General features: G+C 40.3%; 1 protein-coding gene across 3 annotated transcripts in view; it reads left to right on the top strand.

Moving 5' to 3' along the window:
• Positions 1–9,123: 9,123 nt before the first annotated feature.
• The window catches only part of PCF11 (PCF11 cleavage and polyadenylation factor subunit), a 28,086-nt gene continuing 14,521 nt past the window's right edge, over positions 9,124–22,688 (top strand). For 2 of the 3 annotated variants that reach the window (XM_060104371.1, XM_060104370.1), the window contains exons 1-8: positions 9,124–9,504; positions 13,226–13,351; positions 15,282–15,470; positions 15,825–16,019; positions 17,427–18,544; positions 18,952–19,132; positions 19,241–19,724; positions 20,509–22,073. In XM_060104371.1, the coding sequence (XP_059960354.1) occupies positions 9,313–9,504; positions 13,226–13,351; positions 15,282–15,470; positions 15,825–16,019; positions 17,427–18,544; positions 18,952–19,132; positions 19,241–19,724; positions 20,509–22,073 (4,050 nt within the window). In that variant the 5' untranslated portion in view covers positions 9,124–9,312. The remainder of the gene's footprint in view (positions 9,505–13,225; positions 13,352–15,281; positions 15,471–15,824; positions 16,020–17,426; positions 18,545–18,951; positions 19,133–19,240; positions 19,725–20,508; positions 22,074–22,688) is intronic. The other variant, XM_060104372.1, reaches the window with a different exon arrangement.

Here is a 22,688-nt window from a genome sequence, read left to right as displayed (position 1 = left end):
CTCAAGTCTTTTAATTTTTAATTGATGTCAGCCAGAAAATGTTTTAAAAAACCATAGATACTAGAGTACATATTACCTCCTCTCCCCTCAGAGGACATGCCCTTTCTTCTGTTAGGCATCTAGGATAAGGAGCTGTTCACTTTGGTCCAATCAATAGTTGAGGTGGTCAAGGATGGGTTGCATCTTTAATTAGTTTTGCTTCATTTCTGTTTTCAAATGTCTTGAGGGAAAGATAGATTCTATGTATGTTAGATGCCTCTTTTCTAGTAGTATGTTTTGACCTATGTACCACAAGACCCTGTCTTTGTCATCTAGTGCAGTCTTCAGTTTCATACTTTGGCACACACTCAGCAAAAGTCCTGCTGCTGGGTCTTCCTGTCTTTCATGATCCAGTGTGTGGTAGCAAAGGCACCTTGAGCTGCTGTACTCAGCAAGGTTGAAAGCTGAGGAGGCAGCCTGGGGCCAGAGGAAGGTTGTGGCTCATACTGGCTGCAAACTCATACTACTGCTGCTATCTAGCTCCCTTCTTCAAATAAATACCAAATATATACAGATTATTCCAATATTGGTTTGATTTACTTCATTGTCTCTATGTTTACCAACCCAAGGAAACTGGGGTTACCAGTTCAGCAGGATGAGGTTGTTTATGAAGCAGAGATTTTGTATCTTGGGCTGCATATACCCAGAGTCATTATTCTTAAGCCATTAAGGAGCGCACTGAGCTCTTTTAAAATGATATGATAGATTGAATCATTGCTCCCAATGCTTCATGAGCTTCCTGTATGCAATTCTACATCCACATACTTATCATACTTAGTGTCTTCTACTAGAGGAGGCAGAGGACATCTCCCCTCACCCCAACCGATGACGTACTTGGCCTTGTAACTTGTTTTGGTCAATGAGATGTGGGCCAAAATGACAAGTGTGCTAGTTCCAGGCCAAGACCTCAAGAGGCATCTTATGTTTCTGCTTACTCTCTTGGACTCCAGTGACGCTCCATAAGAACATGTCCCAGGTAGCCACTGGTCCAAGGAGAATGAGGAAATATGTGGCACAGGCTTGAATCCAACCAGCAGCCTGGAGTCAAGCCTAACTGATTCCAGTCAAGCCTGGCAGAGCCACCTCCAACCTACAGACCAGTGAGAGAGGAAAAGCCAGGCAGCTAAAAGCCCCTGACAGTTTAAAGTTGACTGATATGCAGCAAAAACTATTTCAAACCAATGGTTAGTATTAAACTTTTTTTTTTAAAGTTTATGCTGTTTTGGCTCTGTGAAATTTTCTAATTTGTCTTAGGGTTCTTTCTTTATTTTTTTTTTAAATTAATTTTGGCTGCATTGGGTCTTTGTTGCTGTGCACAGGCTTTCTCTAGTTGTGGTGAGCGGGGGCTACTCTTTGTTGCGGTGTGTGGGCTTCTCATTGCTATGGCTTCTCTTGTTGTGGAGCATGGGCTCTAGGCATGTGGGCTTCAGTACTTGTGGTGCACAGGCTCAGTAGCTGTGGTGCATGGGCTTAGTTGCTCCACGGCACGTGGAATCTTCCTGGACCAGGGATCGAACCCGTGTCCCCTGCATTGGTAGTCAGATTCTTAACCACTGTGCCACCAGGGAAGTCCAAGTTTCCTCATTTGATTAGCCAGGTAGCTCATTTATTTGCTACCTGATTGAATTGATGTTATTTTCAGATTTTTGCTTGTCTATCTCTATGATTGTTATGATCATTCTAATAATAGAGGTAAAGTAACTGCAATTATCAGGATGCTTAGATTTTGTGTATTTAATTGTAATGCAGTTTAATAAGAGTGTGTGCATTTGAATAAAAGATTTTTAATTGCTTTACATTTTTCCTAGTGTTAAAAAAAACATTTAGGGGCTTCCCTGGTGGTCCAGTGGTTAAGGCTCCACACTTCTACTGCAGGGGGTGCAGGTTCGATCCCTGGTCGGGGAACTAACATCCCACATGACGCAGCCAAAAAAAAAAAAAAAATTGCAGAAGAAAAAAAAGGCTTTTAAAATAATGGCTTCATCTCAGAATAAAAAGGCACTATATATAATTCATTGAGCATCTGCCAGGCACTGTGGAAAGTATGTATATCATCTTTTTCCTTAAAAACAAATTTAATTTTTTTCATTAGTTAATACTTTCATAAGGTAGAAAGTTCAAAAGGCAAAAAAGAGAATGAAGGGAAAAGATTTCTTCTTACCCTGCTTCCCAGGCTTCCCTGTCCAAGGGCAATTAATGTTACCAGTTTTTTTTTTGTATATTCTTCCAGTGATATTATCTGCACATACAAACATATACATAATACGTGTATATTGTGTTACCCTGATTTTTTAAAATCAATGTAGTGTTCACATACTATTACAGCACTCTGTATCTTGCTTTTACTTATTTATTTTTTCACTTAACAATGTATCTTAGAGAATATTCTGTAGCAACACATGAAGAGCTTTCTCATTCTTTTAAAAAAGCCACGTAGTATTCCAATGCACTGGTTCTCAAACTGATAGGAGTCTTGTGGTCAAAATTATTTTCATAAAACTAGGATGTTATTTTCCTTTTTCAGTATCTTTCACTAGAGTACAGTGGAGTCTTCCAGTGTCTACATGTCCTGTGCTATTGTAACAGAATGAATGCAGAAGCAAACCTAAAAATCCAGCTGTCTTGTATTAAGCCAGACGTTAAAGAGATTTGCAAAAATATAAACCATGCTACCCTTCTTTCTGATTTTTTTTGTGTGTTTGGAAAATGTAATTTTTTTTTAAGAAAATATGTTTTTAGCAGTCTCACAGACTTAGAGAATGAACTTATGGTTACCGGGGAGGGGGTGGGGGGAAGGGATAGTTAGGGTGTTTGGGACTGAAGTGTACACACTGCTATATTTAAAATGGATAACCAACAAGGACCTACTGTATAGCACAGGGAAATTTGCTCAATATTATGTGACAACCTAAATGGGAAAATAATTTGAAAAGGAGTGGATATACGTATATGTATAACTGAATCACTTTGCTGTCACCTGAAACTAACACATCATTGTAAATCAACTATACTTCAATATAAATAAATTTTTTTTTTTTTTTTGGCACGCGGACCTCCCACCACCGCGGCCTCTCCCGCTGTGGAGCACAGGCTCCGGATGCACAGGCTCAGCGGCCATGGCTCACGGGCCCAGCCGCTCCGCGGCATGTGGGATCCTCGCGGACCGGGGCACGAACCCGTGTCCCCTGCATCGGCAGGCAGACCCTCAACCACTGCGCCACCAGGGAAGCCCTAAAAATAAAATTTTTTAAAAGAAAAAAATATGTTTCTAGGGAATTCCCTGGTAGTCCAGTGCTTGAAACTCCGCGCTTCTACTGCGGGGAGAACCCCTGGGTTCGATCCCTGGTGGGGGAACTGAGATCCTGCAAGCCATGCAGTGCGGCCAAAAAATAAAAAATAATGTTTTTATATTAACAAGTAAAGCGTTTATTATTGTTATTTTAAATGAATAAATATTTTTATGTCTAAGTTCTAATTTTTAAAATGATAAACATTAATAGATGTAATCCATATAAACTAAAGCTATTGGGGGTCCTCAATAATTTTTAAGAGTGTAACATGGTCTTGAGACTAAAAAGTTTGAGAACGGCTCTTCTATTGCACAGGTGTACCATAATTTAGTCTGTCCCCTGCCAATGGACATTTCAATTGTTTTCAGTGTGTTGCTCCTTCAAGCCATGCTAAGATGAATAACCTTCTACACACTTCATTTCCCACATGTGAGTAAATCTGTCTTGTGTTCTTAGAAGTAGAACTGCTGGGTCAATGTACCAGGACAAAGCCCACAATAATATCTATCACCTCATTCCATCCTTGTAATTACCTTATGAGGTGAAACGTCATTAATTCCTTTTTACATATGAGAAACCAGAAGCTTAAAGACGGAGATAACTTTCTTAGAGACATTGGGCTAAGAAGCTGCTACAGGGAAAGGAGTGAAACCATTTTATCATCCTCCATGCTTTGAACCACTATTCTGACTTATGGTTTCTCCATGCAGTATATGTATACACTCTTTCAGTTTAATTCACTTACCTGATAACAGGCTCTATTCTTGCCTTGGCCCAGTTTATTTCCTGGCACAGAACAGTCCTGGAATTAGATGAACTGGGCCTCTCAGAGCAAAAGTCAGTACCAGAAAATGACTTAAGTGATAAGAAGAACAGGGCTTTTTATTTTGAATCACAAGAATTTCAACCACCAAATAATCTGGGAAATGAATTTTAGAATGTGATGCAGTTAAATCTAATCCACATAATTCTTAGAGTAAACTTTATAACCAAACCTATACATCAAAATAACATTATGTATAACCACTTTTCCCCCCATGAAACTTACACTGTAGTTCCCTTTGTTTAAGCAACATTTATTTACTTAAATACAAAAAAAGACAACCCTAAATGTTTAAAAGAAATGTAATAATTTTTAAACCAAACCTGGCACTGACAGAATTATCTTTTTGATACAAAAATCTAGCCCACTCCCTCATAAAAATCCTTCAGTGGACTCCCATTTCTTGTACTACAAAGCTCATAAGAGATCATTTGTGATTGGCTCTTATCTCATAAATTCTCCTACACACATTTTTGATCTGTTTTGAAATACTTGCACATCTCAGAGATCTATTTCCTTCTTTGAACAGGTCTCTTCAAATAGGTGGACATATAGTGAAACCAGCAAAAACTCACTTAACATGGGCCATAAAATTTTATATGTGTAATATTGTGTTCTTTTTCTCCAAGAAGGTCTTCCAAGTTGTGTATGCTTTGGGACCCACAAAACCTGGATCTACCTGTCTTTTTACCAGGAATGCCCTTTTCTCCCTTTATCTAGTTACTCCAATTCACTCCTTTGAAATCTGACAACTGTTAACAATTCAGGGAGGGCTTACCTGACCACTCCAGTCTGATTTAGATGCTTCTTTCATACTCATGGTCTATCCTTCTATCTTGTCACACTGTATGGTAATTGTTTAATTGTTGGTTTAATTGCTTATCTCACCCAGCAGACTATGACTCTCTCTCTCTCTCTCTCTCTCTCTCTGTCTCCATACATATATAGAATAAAGACTACATATATACAGTGTAACTATCTCCACAAAAGCAGGGGCCATTTTGAATAGACTAATGAAAAACTGAACAACTTTTTAGCAAGAAAATCTATCTACCTATAATTTGTTATGAAATAATATTTCAGAGTTTTTCTGAGTATACATTTGCTGCATATTCTTTTGCTTTTTTCATGCACAATTGGAAGGAAATGCCGAATGCTTAAGATAAATATATGGGAGCAAAACAAATTGAGAAATTGTATTGTCATATTTTTCTGCAAATGAGTGAAAAGATTGCTAAAAGTAAGGTTGCTGGCAAAATTTCTAAGGCGCAAAAAACTATGAACTGGTTTTTTGAACATGGTAATCACATCATTTGAATTGTCAGTCAGCCTCTCCCCACTGATAATCTCTATCTCTAAACTCCATAACTCAACTGACCCTGTATTTGCCTATTGGAGCTAGTGGAATACAACAGTGGACAAGCTAGGTGAAACTGAAATCAGAAGTTCTGGATCAGTCAACAAGTAATCAACAAGTATTCATTGAATATATACTACATGCCAATTTTAGAACTTCCTTTAGAGCTAACACTAGAACTGCTTTATTCTTGATAGCTATTTTTTCTAAGCAAAAAACTTTAAAAACAAATGCTTTGAATTATACAGCTTTAGGTCTGCTCACGAAAGGATGTCCATTATACTTCCAGTTTAAAAAGCAAGTAATGAACCCATTTTTGTAAAGACCAAAAATAAAAAGCTGTACACGTCATGTTTATGTGTATGTTTATTGAAAAAGGCATGGAAGAATACACAGTAAACTGTGAACAGTGGTTACCTTGTGGCCAAGGGCAGAGAGTGGGAGCTTTAATTTTTTATTTAGATACTTGTATTTGAATTCTTAACAATAAGCATGCATTACTTTTGTAATTTTAAAATGTGCAAATAACAAAGAATGTGTAAATGGATACAAGTTTTGTTCATGTTTTGAGCAAGAATATATATACTATATATAATGTGTAAATATTTTACATGTATACGTATAATATGTACACTGTAAATATTATTCCTGCATATTATTAATACACACTGGATTCACATGTTAAAGGCAATATTCCACCTCTTGGCAGTGTTAGTTAACTATATGTTTTTAAAGGGATTGCTTTTTAATTCTTATTCCCTTATTTCCTTTTTACTTTCTATAGATTTGCTGATTTATATGCTCAATGTGTTTAGTATACACATTTTAGTCTTTCTGATGGCATCAAACATTTACATCAAAAAGGTACTTGAGGACTTCCTTGGCGGCGCAGTGGTTGAGAATCCGCTTGCCGATGCAGGGGACACGGTTGGATCCCTGGTCTGGGAAGATCCCACATGCCGCGGAGAAACTAAGCCCGTGCGCCACAACAACTGAACCTGCTCTCTAGAGCCCACAAGCCACAACTACTGAGCCCATGTGCCGCAATTACTGAAGCCCCTGCGCCTAGAATCTGTGCTCCGCAACAAGAGAAGCCACTGCAATGAGAAGCCCATGCACCACAATGAAGAGTAGCCCCTGCTCGCGGCAACTAGAGAAAGCCCCCGTGCAGCAACAAAGACCCAACACAGCCAAAAATAAATAAAATTAAAAAAAAAAAGTACTTGATTTCCTAGAACAGAGGGTTTTTTTTGGGGGGGGGGTTGGGGCGTTAAGTCCTCTTGTAAGCACTCTGTGAACCAAGGGAGGAGTGTAGTTATTTTCCTCAAAAAAAAAAAAAAAAAGGAAATATAACCAGAGGGTTTGATTTTTTGAAATAGCTCTGGGATGACCACTGTTTCCTGGTCAGGTGTAGTACTTTTTCATATTATCCCATGAGATTATAATTGGGCTATAAATTTCGTGAAGGCCAGGCCAAGGACCTATTATGGTCACCACTGCACCTAGCATAGAGATGGGCTTAATGTTGGTGCAGAGTGCATTAGCTGCATATTTTGATGAAAGAACCGGCACTGAAACTATCACGGGAGAAGTTTCATGCATTCATTTGTGTGTTTAAAAATACTGATTATCTAGTTCGTGGTCTGTCCAGAGGATATAAAGTAAAAGTATTCCTGTAGTATAGCACATGACTCAAATGCAGTTGCTACGTCGCTCTTGAGTTTTCCACGTGTTTTGTGGGTACATAGATTTGCTGATTTATATGCTAAGCATATATTGTTTACTCTCTGTGTAGCTTCGGAGGGATACAATAGAAGCCAAATCAGATCTTCGAAAACTTATTTTTTAAAAGTTCACTTGGTTGTTAAGATGATATAAAAGAATAAGGAAAGGCAGATATTTTCTGTAACTCAAAGTTTAGTAACTAAATTGAGCTTTAAAATTACAAGGAAAACTATTAGAAGGACTATTTTACTGCCGACATGTCCGTCCAGAAAACAGGAACGTTGACAGTTCCTTAATTTTAACTGTGTGTTATATCTAAGTATCATCACTAACAATGGTATGCAGTTGAGATCCATAAATACGTATTCAACAATATTTCTTAGTTTCAAAAGATAAGCTTTCCTCCCCAGCCTTCTCATTTATATGCGATATCACGTTAGGAAGAAATGAAAAACACATGTCAAACCAATCCTGTACACTTTAAATATGTGCAGTTTATTATATATCAATAACACCTCAATAAAGCTGCTGAAAAACCCCCAAAACAAAAAGTAATGAAAATGTTACTTTATGTGGGACAAATAAAGGAATTACTTCATTTATTTCTTAAGAACGGTTTCTTCTGGGGAACAACAAAGTACCTCTGCAGAGCCTAGTAGCCTGAGGACAATGGTGAAGCACATTTTATGTAATTAATACCTAATTTTTTTATTTTAGCCTACACCTTACTGTCTATACTCAACGAAAAAAATACCCTTTTAGTTTATTGTGTTATGCTGCAGCTCCACGGCAGAACTACTTGAATGGTTTGTGTTTTGCATCATTTCCAGCCTCCAAGCAGGATTTCAGAATCCTTACAAGTAAAATATATATTATCTACGTGACCCAAATTGCGTATCCTAGGTGTATTTCGAAGTGCAGAAGATCGAGGAGCTATCGGCTCGGGGCTGGGTGTGGCCGGCTGTTGTGAGAAACCTTTCCTAGAGCTGGGAGTAGGCTTCCCAAAGATCTCCTCCAAATCCCTTATGGAAAGGCCTCTCTCTCTCTCTCTCTCTCTCTCTCACACACACACACACACACACACAACCTCTAAATAAAGGCATTGTCCTCGGGGTTCAACACCAGAGCGCCAGCCTAGGTGTTTTTGTCTGTGGAAGTGGGAAGCAGTGTGCTGAAGCCAACTCTAGGGGTCCTTCCCGAGGTTCCGGGTGAGCCCGGCGCCTCCCTTCGGGCCTCAGTTCCGGGAAGGACAGTCGGCCGCAGCAGCTGGACCCGCCCAGGCTCTCGAGAGCACCTGAGTCGCGAGTGGAGACGTGGGGGGCGGGTCGGGTCGAAAGCCTCCGCTCGGCTCAGCCCCCACCCCCCGTGGCGGCGGCCCAGCAGGCGGAAGGGATGATGATTGACGGAGCGGCTCGGCGGCTAGGGCGTCACCGAGAGAGGGTAGAAGAGGGGACTACTGAGCTTTCCCCTTAAACTGGTTGGGTTGGGCCTCGGGAACAGCCTTCCCCAGGCCTATTGGCCTCCCTGAACGGGTTGTTATGGTAACAAATGACAGACCGCTGCCTTATGAATCGGCCAATGAGAGGGGCCGTCTTTTCCTCCCCACTTCTGAGCAGTGTTGCGAAAGCCCGGGTAGAATCCCGAGAAGAAGGTGGTTCCAGGACTCTCAGCGGAAGGGCCGGGGGCGGGGCTGGCGACCGGGCAGGGAGAGCCAATCACGCTTTGTTTCGTCACAGGCCCCGCCCCTTTACCGCACATTTCCCCTCCCCTAGCTCATTTCGCACGACGCAGCGGTTGGAAGCACAGACATTTTCGGAGCTGGAGCCGCCGCCATTTTGTGTCTGTGGAGAAAGAAGATTCTGTGGCGGCTGGAAGTGGACGGAGATCACCCGTGAGACGGCGGCGTTTCATACCCGAGGTTCCCCCCGTGTCGTCCCCCAACCCCCCTCCGTGGTCAGCATGTGGTGAAGCCGGAGCCGCGAGACCCGGGGAGAGGAAGAGGAGTCGGAAGGGAGGCGGGGTATCGAAAGCGGCTTCAGCTTCAGCTGCGGCGGACCTCGGAGGGGGGCCGCGGCGCAATGTCAGAGCAGACGCCGGCCGAGGCCGGTACTGCGGGGGCCCGGGAGGACGCCTGTCGGGATTATCAGTCATCACTCGAAGACCTGACCTTCAATAGCAAACCGCACATCAATATGCTGACCATTCTAGCCGAGGAGAACCTGCCCTTCGCCAAGGAGATCGTCTCTCTCATCGAGGCCCAAACCGCCAAGGTTTTTATACACCCCGCAGCCTCCTATTCTTCTAATACTCCCTGATTTTAGTGTCAGCCTCATCCCAGGTCTCGCTTCTATCCAAACGGGGACGGTGTTCCTCCTCTCCAACCCTCCCCCTCCAACTCAGGCTCGGTCTCTGGCCCAGGCTTCGAGCGTGGGCCTCTCGGGGGGAGGGAGTGGGGAGGATAAAGGGTGGAGTCCCACTTCCGCTTACCAGCTCCCTATTTAGGCCACCGCATCGTGTATCCCGACGCACACGCTTTGAATAGAGCCCTTCGGGGAGGGGGAGAATTAAAGGCAGTTCGTGGTGTGGGGAAGTAAGAGTTAAAACCAAACCATTTGAACCCCCTGGGATGGTGGGGAGTGGTTCTCTCCCCGTCCCCCCATCCCCCGCCCCGAACTCTTTTGGGTAACTGTGCTCTGTGGGTTGGAAGGAGGTGAAGGGGGACCTGGGAGCGAGCTGTTGGGGGGTGGGAATAGGGCCTTGGCCCCGAGTGGAGCAGCCGCCTGTTAGGAGCCCAACATGGCGCCTGAAAAGCACATGATGCGAAAGGGAAGAGAGGAGAATCCATTCCCTGCCAGCCAGGCAGCTGCTCACACCCGTCAGCCCCATTTTGGGGTGGGGGCGGCTAGATATAATTTGTATTCTCCTATCGGAGGGTCTCATTTGCCCCCAGATACGGGAAATTGGGGTTGAGGGTGGGGTTGGAGGGGGTGGGGAGGAGATCTTATCCAACCTGTAGGTGGAGAACTGGCCCACTGGGTAACAAGTACTTGTAGTTTTTTTTTGAAGAGTTCAGTTCCTCCTCCTCTTCCTTTTCTCTTTTTTTCCTCCCTTCCTTCCCTGAAAGTGAAGACGTGCTTTGCTTCACCCCTTGACAGCAGTGGTCCTCTGCCACCCTATATTTCCCTGTAGTCCTCCTCTTCTGTGGATTCATGTGGGAGCGATTTGTCATTTAAGTAAAGTTACTGTTAAACTTAGTTATCGTAATGAGTTTTAATAGCTTCCCAGTACTACGTTTTAAGTTATTTTTGAAGCTTGTACTTATGGTTTAGTTTTTTTCTAGTTGTTAGTGATTGAAATGATCAGGATGAGCCTCCTTTTAGCAGAGTGAACCCCTTTTAAAAGGCCACTTTAACAACAACCACCAATATATTGTTTAGAGGCGCTTTCTGTCTAGTGTAAAACTGAGTGGTCTGACTTTAATAAATGGTTTTGAAATGTGTGACTGGTATTATAAAATTTGTGAATAAAACATATAAAATATGTATTTGTCTTTTTTATTTACCTTTGTGAGGTGTAGAATTTGTTTCCAAGACTTATTTTTATCTACGTGGTTGTGTGTTTTAAACAAAAGTCTTTAAGTGACTTGGGTTCATTCTTCTTTAGGTTCCTTCCACTCTTTGGGTAAATCTGTTCACAAGATACACGGTTTCAGGTGGTCCTTTCATACCTTAAAGAGGACAAAAAGTAAGGTTTTTTTTTTTTCTCTTTAGGGCCCAACAAGTTTGTCATGCTCAGTCTGACAGCTAAAATACAAGTCCTTATTCACCTTTTCCTGTGAATGTCTGTGTGAAACAGCTATTGTTCTTTTTTTTAAGTATGAGATTTTAAAAGGAAGCACTCCTCATACTCAACATCCTTTTTATTGATACAACAAACATGTTGGACATGAAAACTTAGTTTTGCCTTGTTGAAGGCTTAACATTAAATGCCTTTTTAAAAAAAAAACAAAAATGCACTTGCGTTTTTTAAAAAAATAACATTGATTTTTAAAAATTCTACCTAGTATTTTTGGGGTTACTAATATTCCACAGAGCCTAATATTTAGCAGCTCAGGTTGTCACTCAAAGAACCATTTTCTTGCTGGTTTTTAATGGATCCACAAGACTTTCGGAAGTGAAAACTAAATGCTGAATATAGTGACCACATTAAAATTTGTATTTGTGTGTGGCTACACAGAGTGGTGAAAATAGATGGACTATTTGCTGATGAAAGACAGCTGAAATTTTTTTGGCACACGTTTCCTGGTTATTTTTGTAAAGCCAGATTGAGGAAAAGATGTTAACAGTCACTTTGGGGAAATAATTTAATGGGGTTGGGGTTGAGGGTGAGGGGAGGGATTTTCTGTCATTTGGTAGCAAACTGGCTTGGTTTTGTGTTTCTGGAGGTGAATGTTTGTGTCCTTATCCTCTAGCGTTTGATCAGCATTACTAAACTTAAGGATTCACACTTACTTGACTCCTTACATGAGGCAGTAGTAGCAAAAAAATATTACATATAAGAATTCACTTGTACAATAAAAAGTTAGCCTACTGAACAGATTTTGGTTTTAAAGAGAGCCTGTTTGTCTTCATAAGGGCAACAATGACTAAAATGGTATAAAACATGACATGGTAAGATAAAGACACAGCAATAAAGCAGTTGACGTGTTGGTACTTAATAGTTTACCCACATGCAATAGCCTTGTGAAACCCTTTTATTAGTACTGTAAAAGAAAACTTTCATACAAAGTTATTCAAAGGTTTCCTTAGTCAACTTTGGTTGTTATCAGAAGCAAGAGCACTTCCACACACTTGTATGGGCAATTGGTTTTGTGAAATAATGGTGGCATTGTGTACTGCAGAACTGTGAGCTTACCCTGGCTACAGGTAGCTGTGGGTAAGTGTTGTTCAGGGTTAAGATTCCTATACACGTGGGAAGGGTAAATGGGGATAATTTTTGGTTTTGTTTTTAAATCGTGGGTACTCCTGTGGAGTGGGAGTTAACACTTAGTTTATGTGGTGTGTCTTAATGCTCCTCAACAAGTCTGTGAACCTGCTGATGCTTTCTGGAAACTTGCTGTGCCTTCTAAAAGCCAGTGATGGGTAGGCGTTACAGTTGAGCTGGGGCAACATTTCTTTGCTTTGGAAAGGGCCACCTGTATCGGCATCATCACACTGGCCGTGCACAAATTTAGAACTCCTGGTTTGTGCGTGTCAGAGGAAAAATATTTCGACGGAGAGTCTGTGCTGTGAAGAAAATCTTCAGGACAAATCCTGGTTTCCAGAGTCAAGTTCAACCTGATTTACATGACTCAGCGGCTGCTCCATCCAGTTTTCCTTGTATCAGTAACAACTTGCACTTTCCTGCATGTTCATGTGCAAGTTTAAAAGTTTTTTTGCCATTAACTTCATATGTGAAGTGTACTTAATTTCTTTTGTTCATTGGATTATAGAGAAGTAATCCTAATGATTTTACAAGTAACAAAAGGTTCATAGACCTTGACATATAAAATATGCCTATGGAAATTAGGGTTTCTGCCAGAAGTCTGAAAACTTTGTTTCATTGAGTCTAGGTACATCATAAGTTAATGTGGGTCACAAAAAGCTTACACTTGGATTACAGAAAATATCCTCCCCCTTTTTTTGTCACTTAAAACACAGTTTTGTTTTTTTAACTATACGAACCTGAAATTCTATTGAGTGTTAAGTGAGGGTACTAGAGACTTTTTTCTTTACAGTAATTCTGAGCTTATTTTGTATGCTCAACTAAAGATCATTGTAAGAGGTGAGACCTTGAACACTTAAATTTCATAGAGGTTAATATTGATTCAAAAGTATTTAATATCAACAAAATGTTGAGGTCTGTATTGTAAGTTAAACGCTCACTTTTAAAAGTAGTTCTTTGTTGGCAATTCATTGTACTAAACTTTTCAGTTTCTTTTTATTACTTCAGGCTCCCTCCTCAGAGAAGCTTCCTGTTATGTACCTTATGGATTCTATCGTGAAAAATGTTGGAAGAGAGTATCTCACTGCCTTTACTAAAAATCTAGTTGCAACATTTATTTGTGTGTTTGAAAAGGTATATATACATTTAGAAACATTTGAATTTTTAAAACATGTTCCTGATTAAATAAATACTTGCCTTTGTGTTGGGTTTTCTTGGGTGGTGAAATGTTTTATTCTTTTGGGCATTTAACATGCTAAAGTTAGTGTTTCGTATTTAAAGTGGGTTCTAGGTGTTTTACATTATCCACTCAAAAATAGATGTGTTTGCTTTTAGAAGTTCATTTTTTTGATTGACTTTGTTCACTTGAAGATCTGTTTCATCACTAGAATACAGGCAAGATCTGAAGCTATCGAGAGTACTTCAAATTTCATTGTTTAGGTTTCTGGTGTTAGGATATTGACTTTATGTCTTAAAAAAAAAAGAAAAAGCATAATCCTAGTGTGTGTCAACCTGTGATGGATGCCTGGAACTTGTGGGTTTTTTTTTTTTCTGGAAATGTTTCCTCTTGTTAACTTTGTTCAAGTATATTTTATGTGAATGTTCTAGGTATGTGTGAATGGTGGATCAGTGAATTGCTTTAGGTTATTTTGGAAATACTTCCCCCCACCTCTGGCCCCTCTTAGTGTTTAGAAGAAAGGCTTGTTAGTTTCTATACCTAGAGATTGTAAATTCCTTTCATAACATTGTATCTGGTAGTTTGGTTAATACAGTATTATGTTGAGGAAGACAAAGGATTTGCTGAAGTAATTCTCTTTCCTGTCAGGCTTCATCTTTCACACTGAGAAAAGGGGCATTTATAAGATATTTGGGTTTAAAGATTGTTTCCTAACAAAAAATTGGTGGTTCTTATATTTTAGTAGATGCACCTGTTGTGTCTCGAGAAATCTTAACAGTTGTCAGGCTTGGAGAATTGGGATTATTTTGAGAGAACTCACTATCAGATTTTACTTGTTTGTTAGAACAGAAAATGTGTAGTGGCTACTTGAGTAATTTTTTTCCCTTTAAGTTCTTAGAGAAAATAAATACTGCTAAGTAAGTATATGCAGAAGAAATTTGGAAAGCTGTATTTCAAACTATTATGGAGCTTGTTAATAGTGTACTGTAGACTTTTGCTAAATACTGCTTACCTGAGACTCTAAGGAGAAGTCAACTTTGCATTAGAAATTGGGGCACTAAACCAATTTCTTGGTTTCGGTTTCAGTTTCAGTGTGTTCAAATTCATTTGGGTGTTTGGTAGAAAATGTTTACTGACTCTTACTGGGCCTTAACACTGAAGGTGATGAAAATGACCTTGTCTGTAGTAAATGTTATCTAAAGACTCTAATATAGTCAAGGCTTTATTATTCTAAAGTTAGAACTCTAGCTCAGTTTTCCCAAGTGCTAGGTTTCTCTGATGGCTAATTTAAAAAGTATTATTGTTGTTACTATGCCAGTCACAAGCATGAGCAGATAAGATATAAAACTAAAGCCCATCAGTAGGTAAGATTTTGTGAATTTCAATTATTCAGGTGCCTTCCACACCACAAATAGCTTATTCATAGGTACCAGCCATATTGTATTGCAGGAGATTAGTTAGATAGATTTGTTTAACTTTGTACTAAATGTAAATAACTTAAAAAATTTAAGTCATCAGATAAACTATTTTCTAGTTTTATATTTTTGTCCAGAGTGAAAGTAACAGTAGGAATACTGTGTCGAGCCCTAATATTTGGGAACATTTTGTACTTCTAAAAATTCAGACTTGTCTAATTGTTTGCTTTCATGAAGACTAGGTGATAATGACTTTAATTTTTCTAATTTTTTTTGACAGAAATTTCTTTTATTAACTTTACATCTGCAAACAAATGTACTTTTAATAAATGTTTACTGTTGTATATATTTTCAAATTAGTAGTATGTGTGCTATATGTGAAGTAGAACAGAGATTTAATGTAGCCTTATGCTTAATATATAAAACATCCTATAGTAACTTAACAAGCCATAGAATTGTTCTGTTGTTCTAGGTGGATGAAAATACTAGAAAAAGTTTATTTAAATTACGTTCCACCTGGGATGAAATATTCCCTTTGAAGAAACTTTATGCCCTGGATGTCAGAGTCAATTCGTTAGATCCTGCTTGGCCTATTAAACCTCTGCCCCCCAATGTGAATACATCTAGCATCCATGTGAATCCTAAATTTTTAAATAAATCGGTAAGTTTTAACATGAATGGTATATAACTAATATTTTTAACTGTCAAATTTTGACTTCTCTAAAATTTCTTGCCAGATAAAAGTAACAAGAATACCCTGTGCTGAATCACTTTAATTAAAAAAAAATTTCCACCTTCAGGTGCACAGTACATTTTAAAGTAAATGTTCTCCTTGTTTAGGTTTTACATATTTATTTCGGTTTTTAAATTCCTGAAAATTTTCTGTGTGCTTTTAAACATGATTGGCCATTTAAGATTATGGATAGGGTTTATTAAGAGAGAAGCTGATAATTTTTAGCTCCCTTTTTAGCTGTGATTTTTTTTTTTTTTGTAAACAAATTATTTTTTCTTATAGCCCGAAGAGTCTTCAACACCTGGCACAGTGGTCAGTTCCCCTAGCATCTCCACTCCTCCAATTGTTCCGGATATACAAAAGAATCTTACCCAAGAGCAACTAATAAGGCAGCAGTTACTGGCAAAACAAAAGCAGTTGTTAGAACTTCAGCAGAAAAAGCTGGAGCTTGAGCTAGAGCAAGCTAAGGCACAACTGGTAAGTAGAGGAGATTTGGCATTTTGAGTATTTTTAAACCTGTTTTCTGATGGATATGGAATTATTTTGTATTTGAATTGTATTAACATGTTACTTTTATTAATTGTGTAACTTTTCCACTTTTATTTATTTTGCAAATTATGGTGTGTTTATTAGACCAAATTTGTATATCCTTATTGTAAAAGTCACTTTAATATAAACTGCACTATTTTCTTCCAAATACTTTTTATTAGATTGCTGTCTTATAAGATCGCCCCTTAGTTTTGTTAAAAATTATATCATGTGGGGGCTTCCCTGGCGGTGCAGTGGTTGAGAGTCCACCTGCCGATGCAGGGGACACGGGTTCGTGGCCTGGTCCGGGAAGATCCCACATGCCGCGGAGCGGCTGGGCCCGTGAGCCGTGGCCGCTGAGCCTGCGCGTCCAGAGCCTGTGCTCCGCAGCAGGAGAGGCCACAACAGTGATAGGCCCGCGTACCGCAAAAAAAAAAAAAAATTATGTGGACGTAGTGTCAATTCCAAGATAGTAGGTGTGTTGTGGCGGATGTTTTTGCCTAGTCTTTAATATTTTATGAGCTTATATTTCATGAGCAGAAATCCTTAGCAGTTTCCTTAGAAGGCTACCAAAAAAAAGCCATCACAAAATTAAGGAGGCCAGGAAGATTATGTATTTCTGTGCATGAATAACCTTATATTCAGCTTTTTTTTTTTTTTTTTTTTTTTTTTGCGGTATGCGGGCCTCTCACTGTTGTGGCCTCTCCCGTTGCGGAGCACAGGCTCCGGACGCGCAGGCTCAGCGGCCATGGCTCACGGGCCCAGCCGCTCCGCGGCATATGGGATCCTCCCGGACTGGGGCACGAACCCGCATCCCCTGCATCGGCAGGCGGACTCTCAACCACTGCGCCACCAGGGAGGCCCCAGCTATTTTACTTAATTACTTAGCACTTGACCTTATTTGAGAGTGAGGGAGTACAGGAAGGCAGAATTTTATAAGTGCATTATCAGTGCCACTTTGAGAGGAACTAAATTTTATGACTTAGAATTTACCCGGAAAGACTTGGATGCTTGTGCAGCTGGAGTGCAGTGATTTATTTAGTAGTTTCTTAATATCAGTGTGGCCCAGAATTCTGAATAATTAGGAAGAGGGAGGATTTTTTTTTTCATTCTACCTAGAAGTTATAAAACCCCAAAGTAGAGGATTAGTAAGAAATAACAGGCCACATAAATATTGTATATGACCTTTTTCCTTTCATTTTAATCTCCACTTAAATATTAGAAGTATACACTATAAATACGGAATTGAATAAATGGATTTATTGAATAAAGCATTATATTCCTTAGTTTCCAGTTTCTTGACAAATAATCTGAATGTTTCACAGTTGTAACATGAATGTTTGTCTTGTATTTCAGGCAGTTTCTCTTAGTGTTCAGCAGGAGACATCCAACTTAGGTCCTGGAACTGCACAATCCAAATTACATGTTTCACAAATTACCCCTATGGCAGTTAAAGCTCCCCATCAGGTTCCTGTGCAACCTGAGAAAAGTCGTCCAGGTCCATCCTTACAAATTCAGGATATGAAAGGAACTAACCGGGATCCCCGTCTTAATAGGTTGAGTCAACATTCTTCTCATGGAAAAGATCAGAGTCACAGGAAGGAATTCCTAATGAACACATTGAACCAGTCTGATATTAAGACAAGTAAAACTGTACCCTCTGAAAAACTAAATTCATCCAAGCAAGAAAAAAGTAAATCAGGTGAAAAAATAACCAAGAAAGAACTTGACCAATTAGATTCTAAATCCAAATCCAAATCTAAATCACCATCACCTTTGAAAAACAAATTATCCCACACAAAAGACTTGAAAAGTCAAGAATCTGAAAGTGCAAGGGTGTCTGATATGAGCAAGAGAGATCCAAGATTAAAAAAACATCTTCAGGATAAGACTGATAGCAAAGATGATGATCTAAAAGAGAAGAGAAAAACTGCAGAAAAAAAGGATAAAGATGAGCACATGAAATCATCTGAACACAGACCGGTGGGAAGTAGAAATAAAATCATAAATGGCATTGTACAAAAACAGGATACAATAACGGAAGAATCGGAAAAACAGGGGACAAAACCAGGGAGATCGAGTAGTAGAAAGCGATCAAGATCACGATCACCCAAGTCTCGGTCACCGATTATACATTCTCCCAAGAGAAGAGATAGGCGGTCACCCAAACGAAGGCAAAGGAGTATGTCTCCAACCTCAACACCCAAAGCTGGGAAGATTCGCCAGTCAGGAGTTAAGCAGTCACATATGGAAGAGTTTACACCACCTTCCAGGGAAGAAAGAAATGCAAAGAGAAGTACTAAACAGGATGTTCGAGATCCAAGGCGAATAAAAAAGACTGAAGAGGAACGACCACAAGAAACTGTAAATCAGCATTCCACCAAGTCAGGCACTGAACCAAAGGAAAATGTAGAAAATTGGCAAAGTTCCAAGTCTACCAAAAGATGGAAATCTGGTTGGGAAGAAAATAAAAGGTAGGTTGTTAACCTTTTTAATTGAGTAGAATAATGTGTACATTTAAAAATACAGTGTTGATTTAAAAATTAGATAATGTTTATTGGGTGCTATAATTAGTACTTTTTCCCCTGTTTAATTCTTAAAACCCTGTGGGTTAAGTACCGTTATTATTGCTGTTTTACGTATAAGGACACTGAAGTTTAGAAAGGTTAACTAATCTGCCTAAGGTGGCACATCCAGGACATGCAAGAATCAGAATTCATATCTGATTTTCCTGACTTCAAATCTTGTGCTCTTAATCTTTAAATTAACTTTTATGGTTACATATATTCATTTTAGCCAGATCCTATTAAGGATCTTTAAATATGGTCCTGAGTATTTAAAAATTTTTTATGAAGTAACATAATTGCTTTTATGGTTTCAGTTTACAACAGGGTGATGAACATAGTAAAGCTCCTCATCTAAGGCATAGGGAGAGCTGGTCAAGCACTAAAGGAATCTTGTCACCTCGAACTCCAAAACAGCAGCATCGATTAAGCGTAGATGCCAATCTTCAGATTCCTAAAGAGTTAACTCTTGCAAGCAAAAGAGAATTACTTCAAAAGGTAGCTACTGTGCTCCCATGTAGTCATTATTCTCCTTTTGTCTGTAAGTTTTTTTGTAAGTACTTCTTATATTTAAAATATTGATTTCCTTTTATCACCCCTGTGCAGACGAGTGAACGTTTAGCATCTGGTGAAATTACACAGGATGAATTCCTTGTTGTTGTGCATCAAATTCGACAGCTATTTCAGTATCAAGAAGGTAAACATAGATGCAATGTACGGGATAGTCCTACAGAAGAAAATAAAGGTGGATTAAAAAAGAAACCTCTCTTAACTGATGCTGAATTAACCTACTATGAACATAAAGCAAAACTGAAAAGGACACAGGTTCAGCATTCATTTCCAAGACTTGATCTCTTAGATCCTGATATTTTTGACTACCCTTTGACTGATGCCTTGTTGTCTGGAATAGAATGTGAGCCATCCAAAAGTAAACATGCAAGTAGGAATAGTGGAGCACAGTTTGACAGAAAAGAACAATTTAGTGAAAGAGCAAGACGTCTTTCTCCTATATCTGGGAGTCGTACTTATGCTGAGAATCTTTCACCCCATGAGGGCCGGAGAAGACATGACGAGCAAGTCTCTGCTAAAGGTAGAAAAAGTTAAATCAGATTATGCCTATTGAATCACACAGCAGTGAAGGGAAAATGAACAAGCTAAGTGGGGATGGATTTTTGTGACTGTTCAGACTTCTGTTTTGTCGTTGTTTGTTTCGGTTTTTCCCTCAAAGGGAAGGGAAGGGAGCTGTTATTTATAAGGCCAACTGTGTGTTAGGTACTTTACTAGGTTCTTTATATATGTAATCTGAACTAATCCTCACAGTGACCTAATGAAATATATATTATCCCCATTTTACAGATAGGAAACAAGACCAGAGAGGTTAAATTGCTCTCAAAGTCAAATAATTAGTAAATTGACTGAATGGGTATTTTTTTTTTACCCAGGTGTATCTGACTCTAGAGGGCATTCTCTTACCTGCTGCTTGTTGCTGTCTTTTTCCCTCCCCTCTCATAAAGTGAGATAGTTATGGATGTTTTTGAATAAACGTTTACAAGAATATATGAGGGTAGTGCGCTATGCCGATCGGGTGTCCGCACTAAGTTCGGCATCAATATGGTGACCTCCCGGGAGCGGGGGACCACCAGGTTGCTTAAGGAGGGGTGAACCGGCCCAGGTCGGAAACGGAGCAGGTCAAAACTCCCATGCTGATCAGTAGTGGGACCGCGCCTGTGAATAGCCACTGCACTCCAGCCTGAGCAACATAGCGAGACCCCGTCTCTAAAAAAAAAAAAAAAGAATGTATGAGGAAGATTTTAGGATAATTTGATATAAATTATCAGATTCAGGGAAAATAAATTTTTTTTTCTTTTTAAAAGGTGTACGAGAAGAGCAGAGATCACCATTCAATGATCGTTTTCCAATTAAGCGACCTAGATACGAAGATTCAGATAAACCATTTGTAGATAGCCCAGCATCAAGATTCGCCGGCCTTGATACAAATCAGCGACTTACGGCTTTAGCTGAAGATAGACCATTATACGATGGACCTAGTAGGCCATCAGTAGCGAGAGATGGCCCAACCAAGATGATTTTTGAAGGACCTAATAAGTTAAGCCCTAGAATTGATGGACCTCCTACACCAGGTTCTCTTCGGTTTGATGGGTCACCGGGACAAATGGGGGGAGGTGGCCCTTTGAGATTTGAAGGACCACAAGGCCAGTTAGGAGGTGGGTGTCCTTTGAGATTTGAAGGTCCTCCAGGACCAGTAGGGACACCTCTGCGGTTTGAGGGGCCGATTGGTCAAGCAGGAGGAGGTGGTTTTCGATTTGAAGGTTCCCCGGGTCTGAGGTTTGAGGGATCTGCAGGTGGTTTGCGATTTGAAGGACCAGGGGCCCAGCCTGTGGGTAGTCTCAGGTTTGAGGGACACCGGGGTCAACCTGTGGGTGGTCTGAGGTTTGAGGGACCTCATGGTCAGCCTGTGGGTGCACTTAGATTTGATAATCCCCGAGGTCAGCCTGTAGGTGGACTTAGATTTGAGGGAGGTCATGGTCCATCAGGGGCTGCAATTAGGTTTGATGGACCTCATGGTCAGCCATCAAGTGGGATCAGATTTGAGGGCCCATTGCTACAGCAGGGAGTTGGGATGAGATTTGAGGGCCCCCATGGTCAGTCAGTAGCTGGTATGAGATTTGAAGGACAACATAATCAACTTGGTGGGAACCTTAGGTTTGAGGGTCCACATGGTCAGCCAGGGGTTGGGATCAGGTTTGAAGGACATTTAGTCCAACAAGGAGGTGGAATGAGGTTTGAGGGTCCTTCTGTACCAGGAGGCGGCCTGAGAATCGAAGGACCTCTGGGTCAAGGTGGTCCAAGATTTGAAGGTTGTCATGCTTTAAGGTTTGATGGGCAGCCAGGTCAGCCATCACTCTTGCCAAGATTTGATGGATTACATGGTCAGCCAGGTCCTAGATTTGAAAGAACTGGTCAGCCAGGCCCACAGAGATTTGATGGACCACCTGGACAGCAGGTTCAACCACGATTTGATGGTGTACCTCAAAGATTTGATGGTCCACAACACCAGCAAGCATCAAGGTTTGATATTCCTCTTGGTCTTCAAGGCACACGATTTGACAATCATCCTTCACAAAGGCTTGAATCGGTATCTTTCAATCAGACTGGCCCATATAATGATCCACCTGGCAATGCTTTTAATGCCCCATCCCAAGGACTGCAGTTCCAAAGACATGAACAAATATTTGATTCACCTCAAGGACCAAATTTTAATGGACCACATGGCCCTGGAAACCAGAGTTTCTCGAATCCCCTTAACAGAGCTTCTGGACACTATTTTGATGAGAAGAATCTTCAGAGCTCTCAATTTGGAAACTTTGGCAATTTACCTGCTCCAATAACAGTAGGAAATATTCAGGCATCTCAGCAGGTAAGTCTGTTACAGTTATTCTAAAAACATATTGTATGCAGATATGAACCATTTTTAATGTTTCTAGTGTTTGAGGAAGGTTTTAAGGATATAGTTTATAGGTTGGAAAGGATTTTTTAAAATTTAATTTTTTTAGTAAGTTTTTTTTGTGGGGGGCAGTTTTTAATGTACTTCAAAACCCCACCTGCTGGGCTTCCCTGGTGGCGCAGTGGTTGAGAGTCTGCCTGCCGATGCAGGGGACACGGGTTCGTGCCCCGGTCCCGGAGGATCCCGCATGCCGCGGAGCGGTTGGGCCCGTGAGCCATGGCCGCTGAGCCTGCGCGTCCGGAGCCTGTGCTCCGCAATGGGAGAGGCCCGCGTACCGCAAAAAAAAAAAAAGAAAGAAAAAAACTACAAAAAACCCACCTGCTAGGAAAGTGAGATGAGTCTTCTGGGGCTAAAATTTGCAGTTTAAATCCAAAATTGATCTTAGTTCTTCCAGGATCTAGAGAACCCTCTCAATCTCAATCCTCCGCCCCCCCCGCCAACAAATCTTTTCTTTTTTAATAGACTTTATTTTTTAGAGTAGTTTAGGCTCACAGCAAAATTGAGCTATGAGGTATAGGGATTTCCCAT

The sequence above is a fragment of the Mesoplodon densirostris genome, chromosome 7 (genome assembly GCF_025265405.1).
Source record: "Mesoplodon densirostris isolate mMesDen1 chromosome 7, mMesDen1 primary haplotype, whole genome shotgun sequence".
NCBI lineage: Eukaryota > Metazoa > Chordata > Mammalia > Artiodactyla > Ziphiidae > Mesoplodon > Mesoplodon densirostris.
The sequence above is the reverse complement of the archived record's forward strand: the minus strand, read 5'-3'. Positions and strand labels throughout refer to the sequence as shown.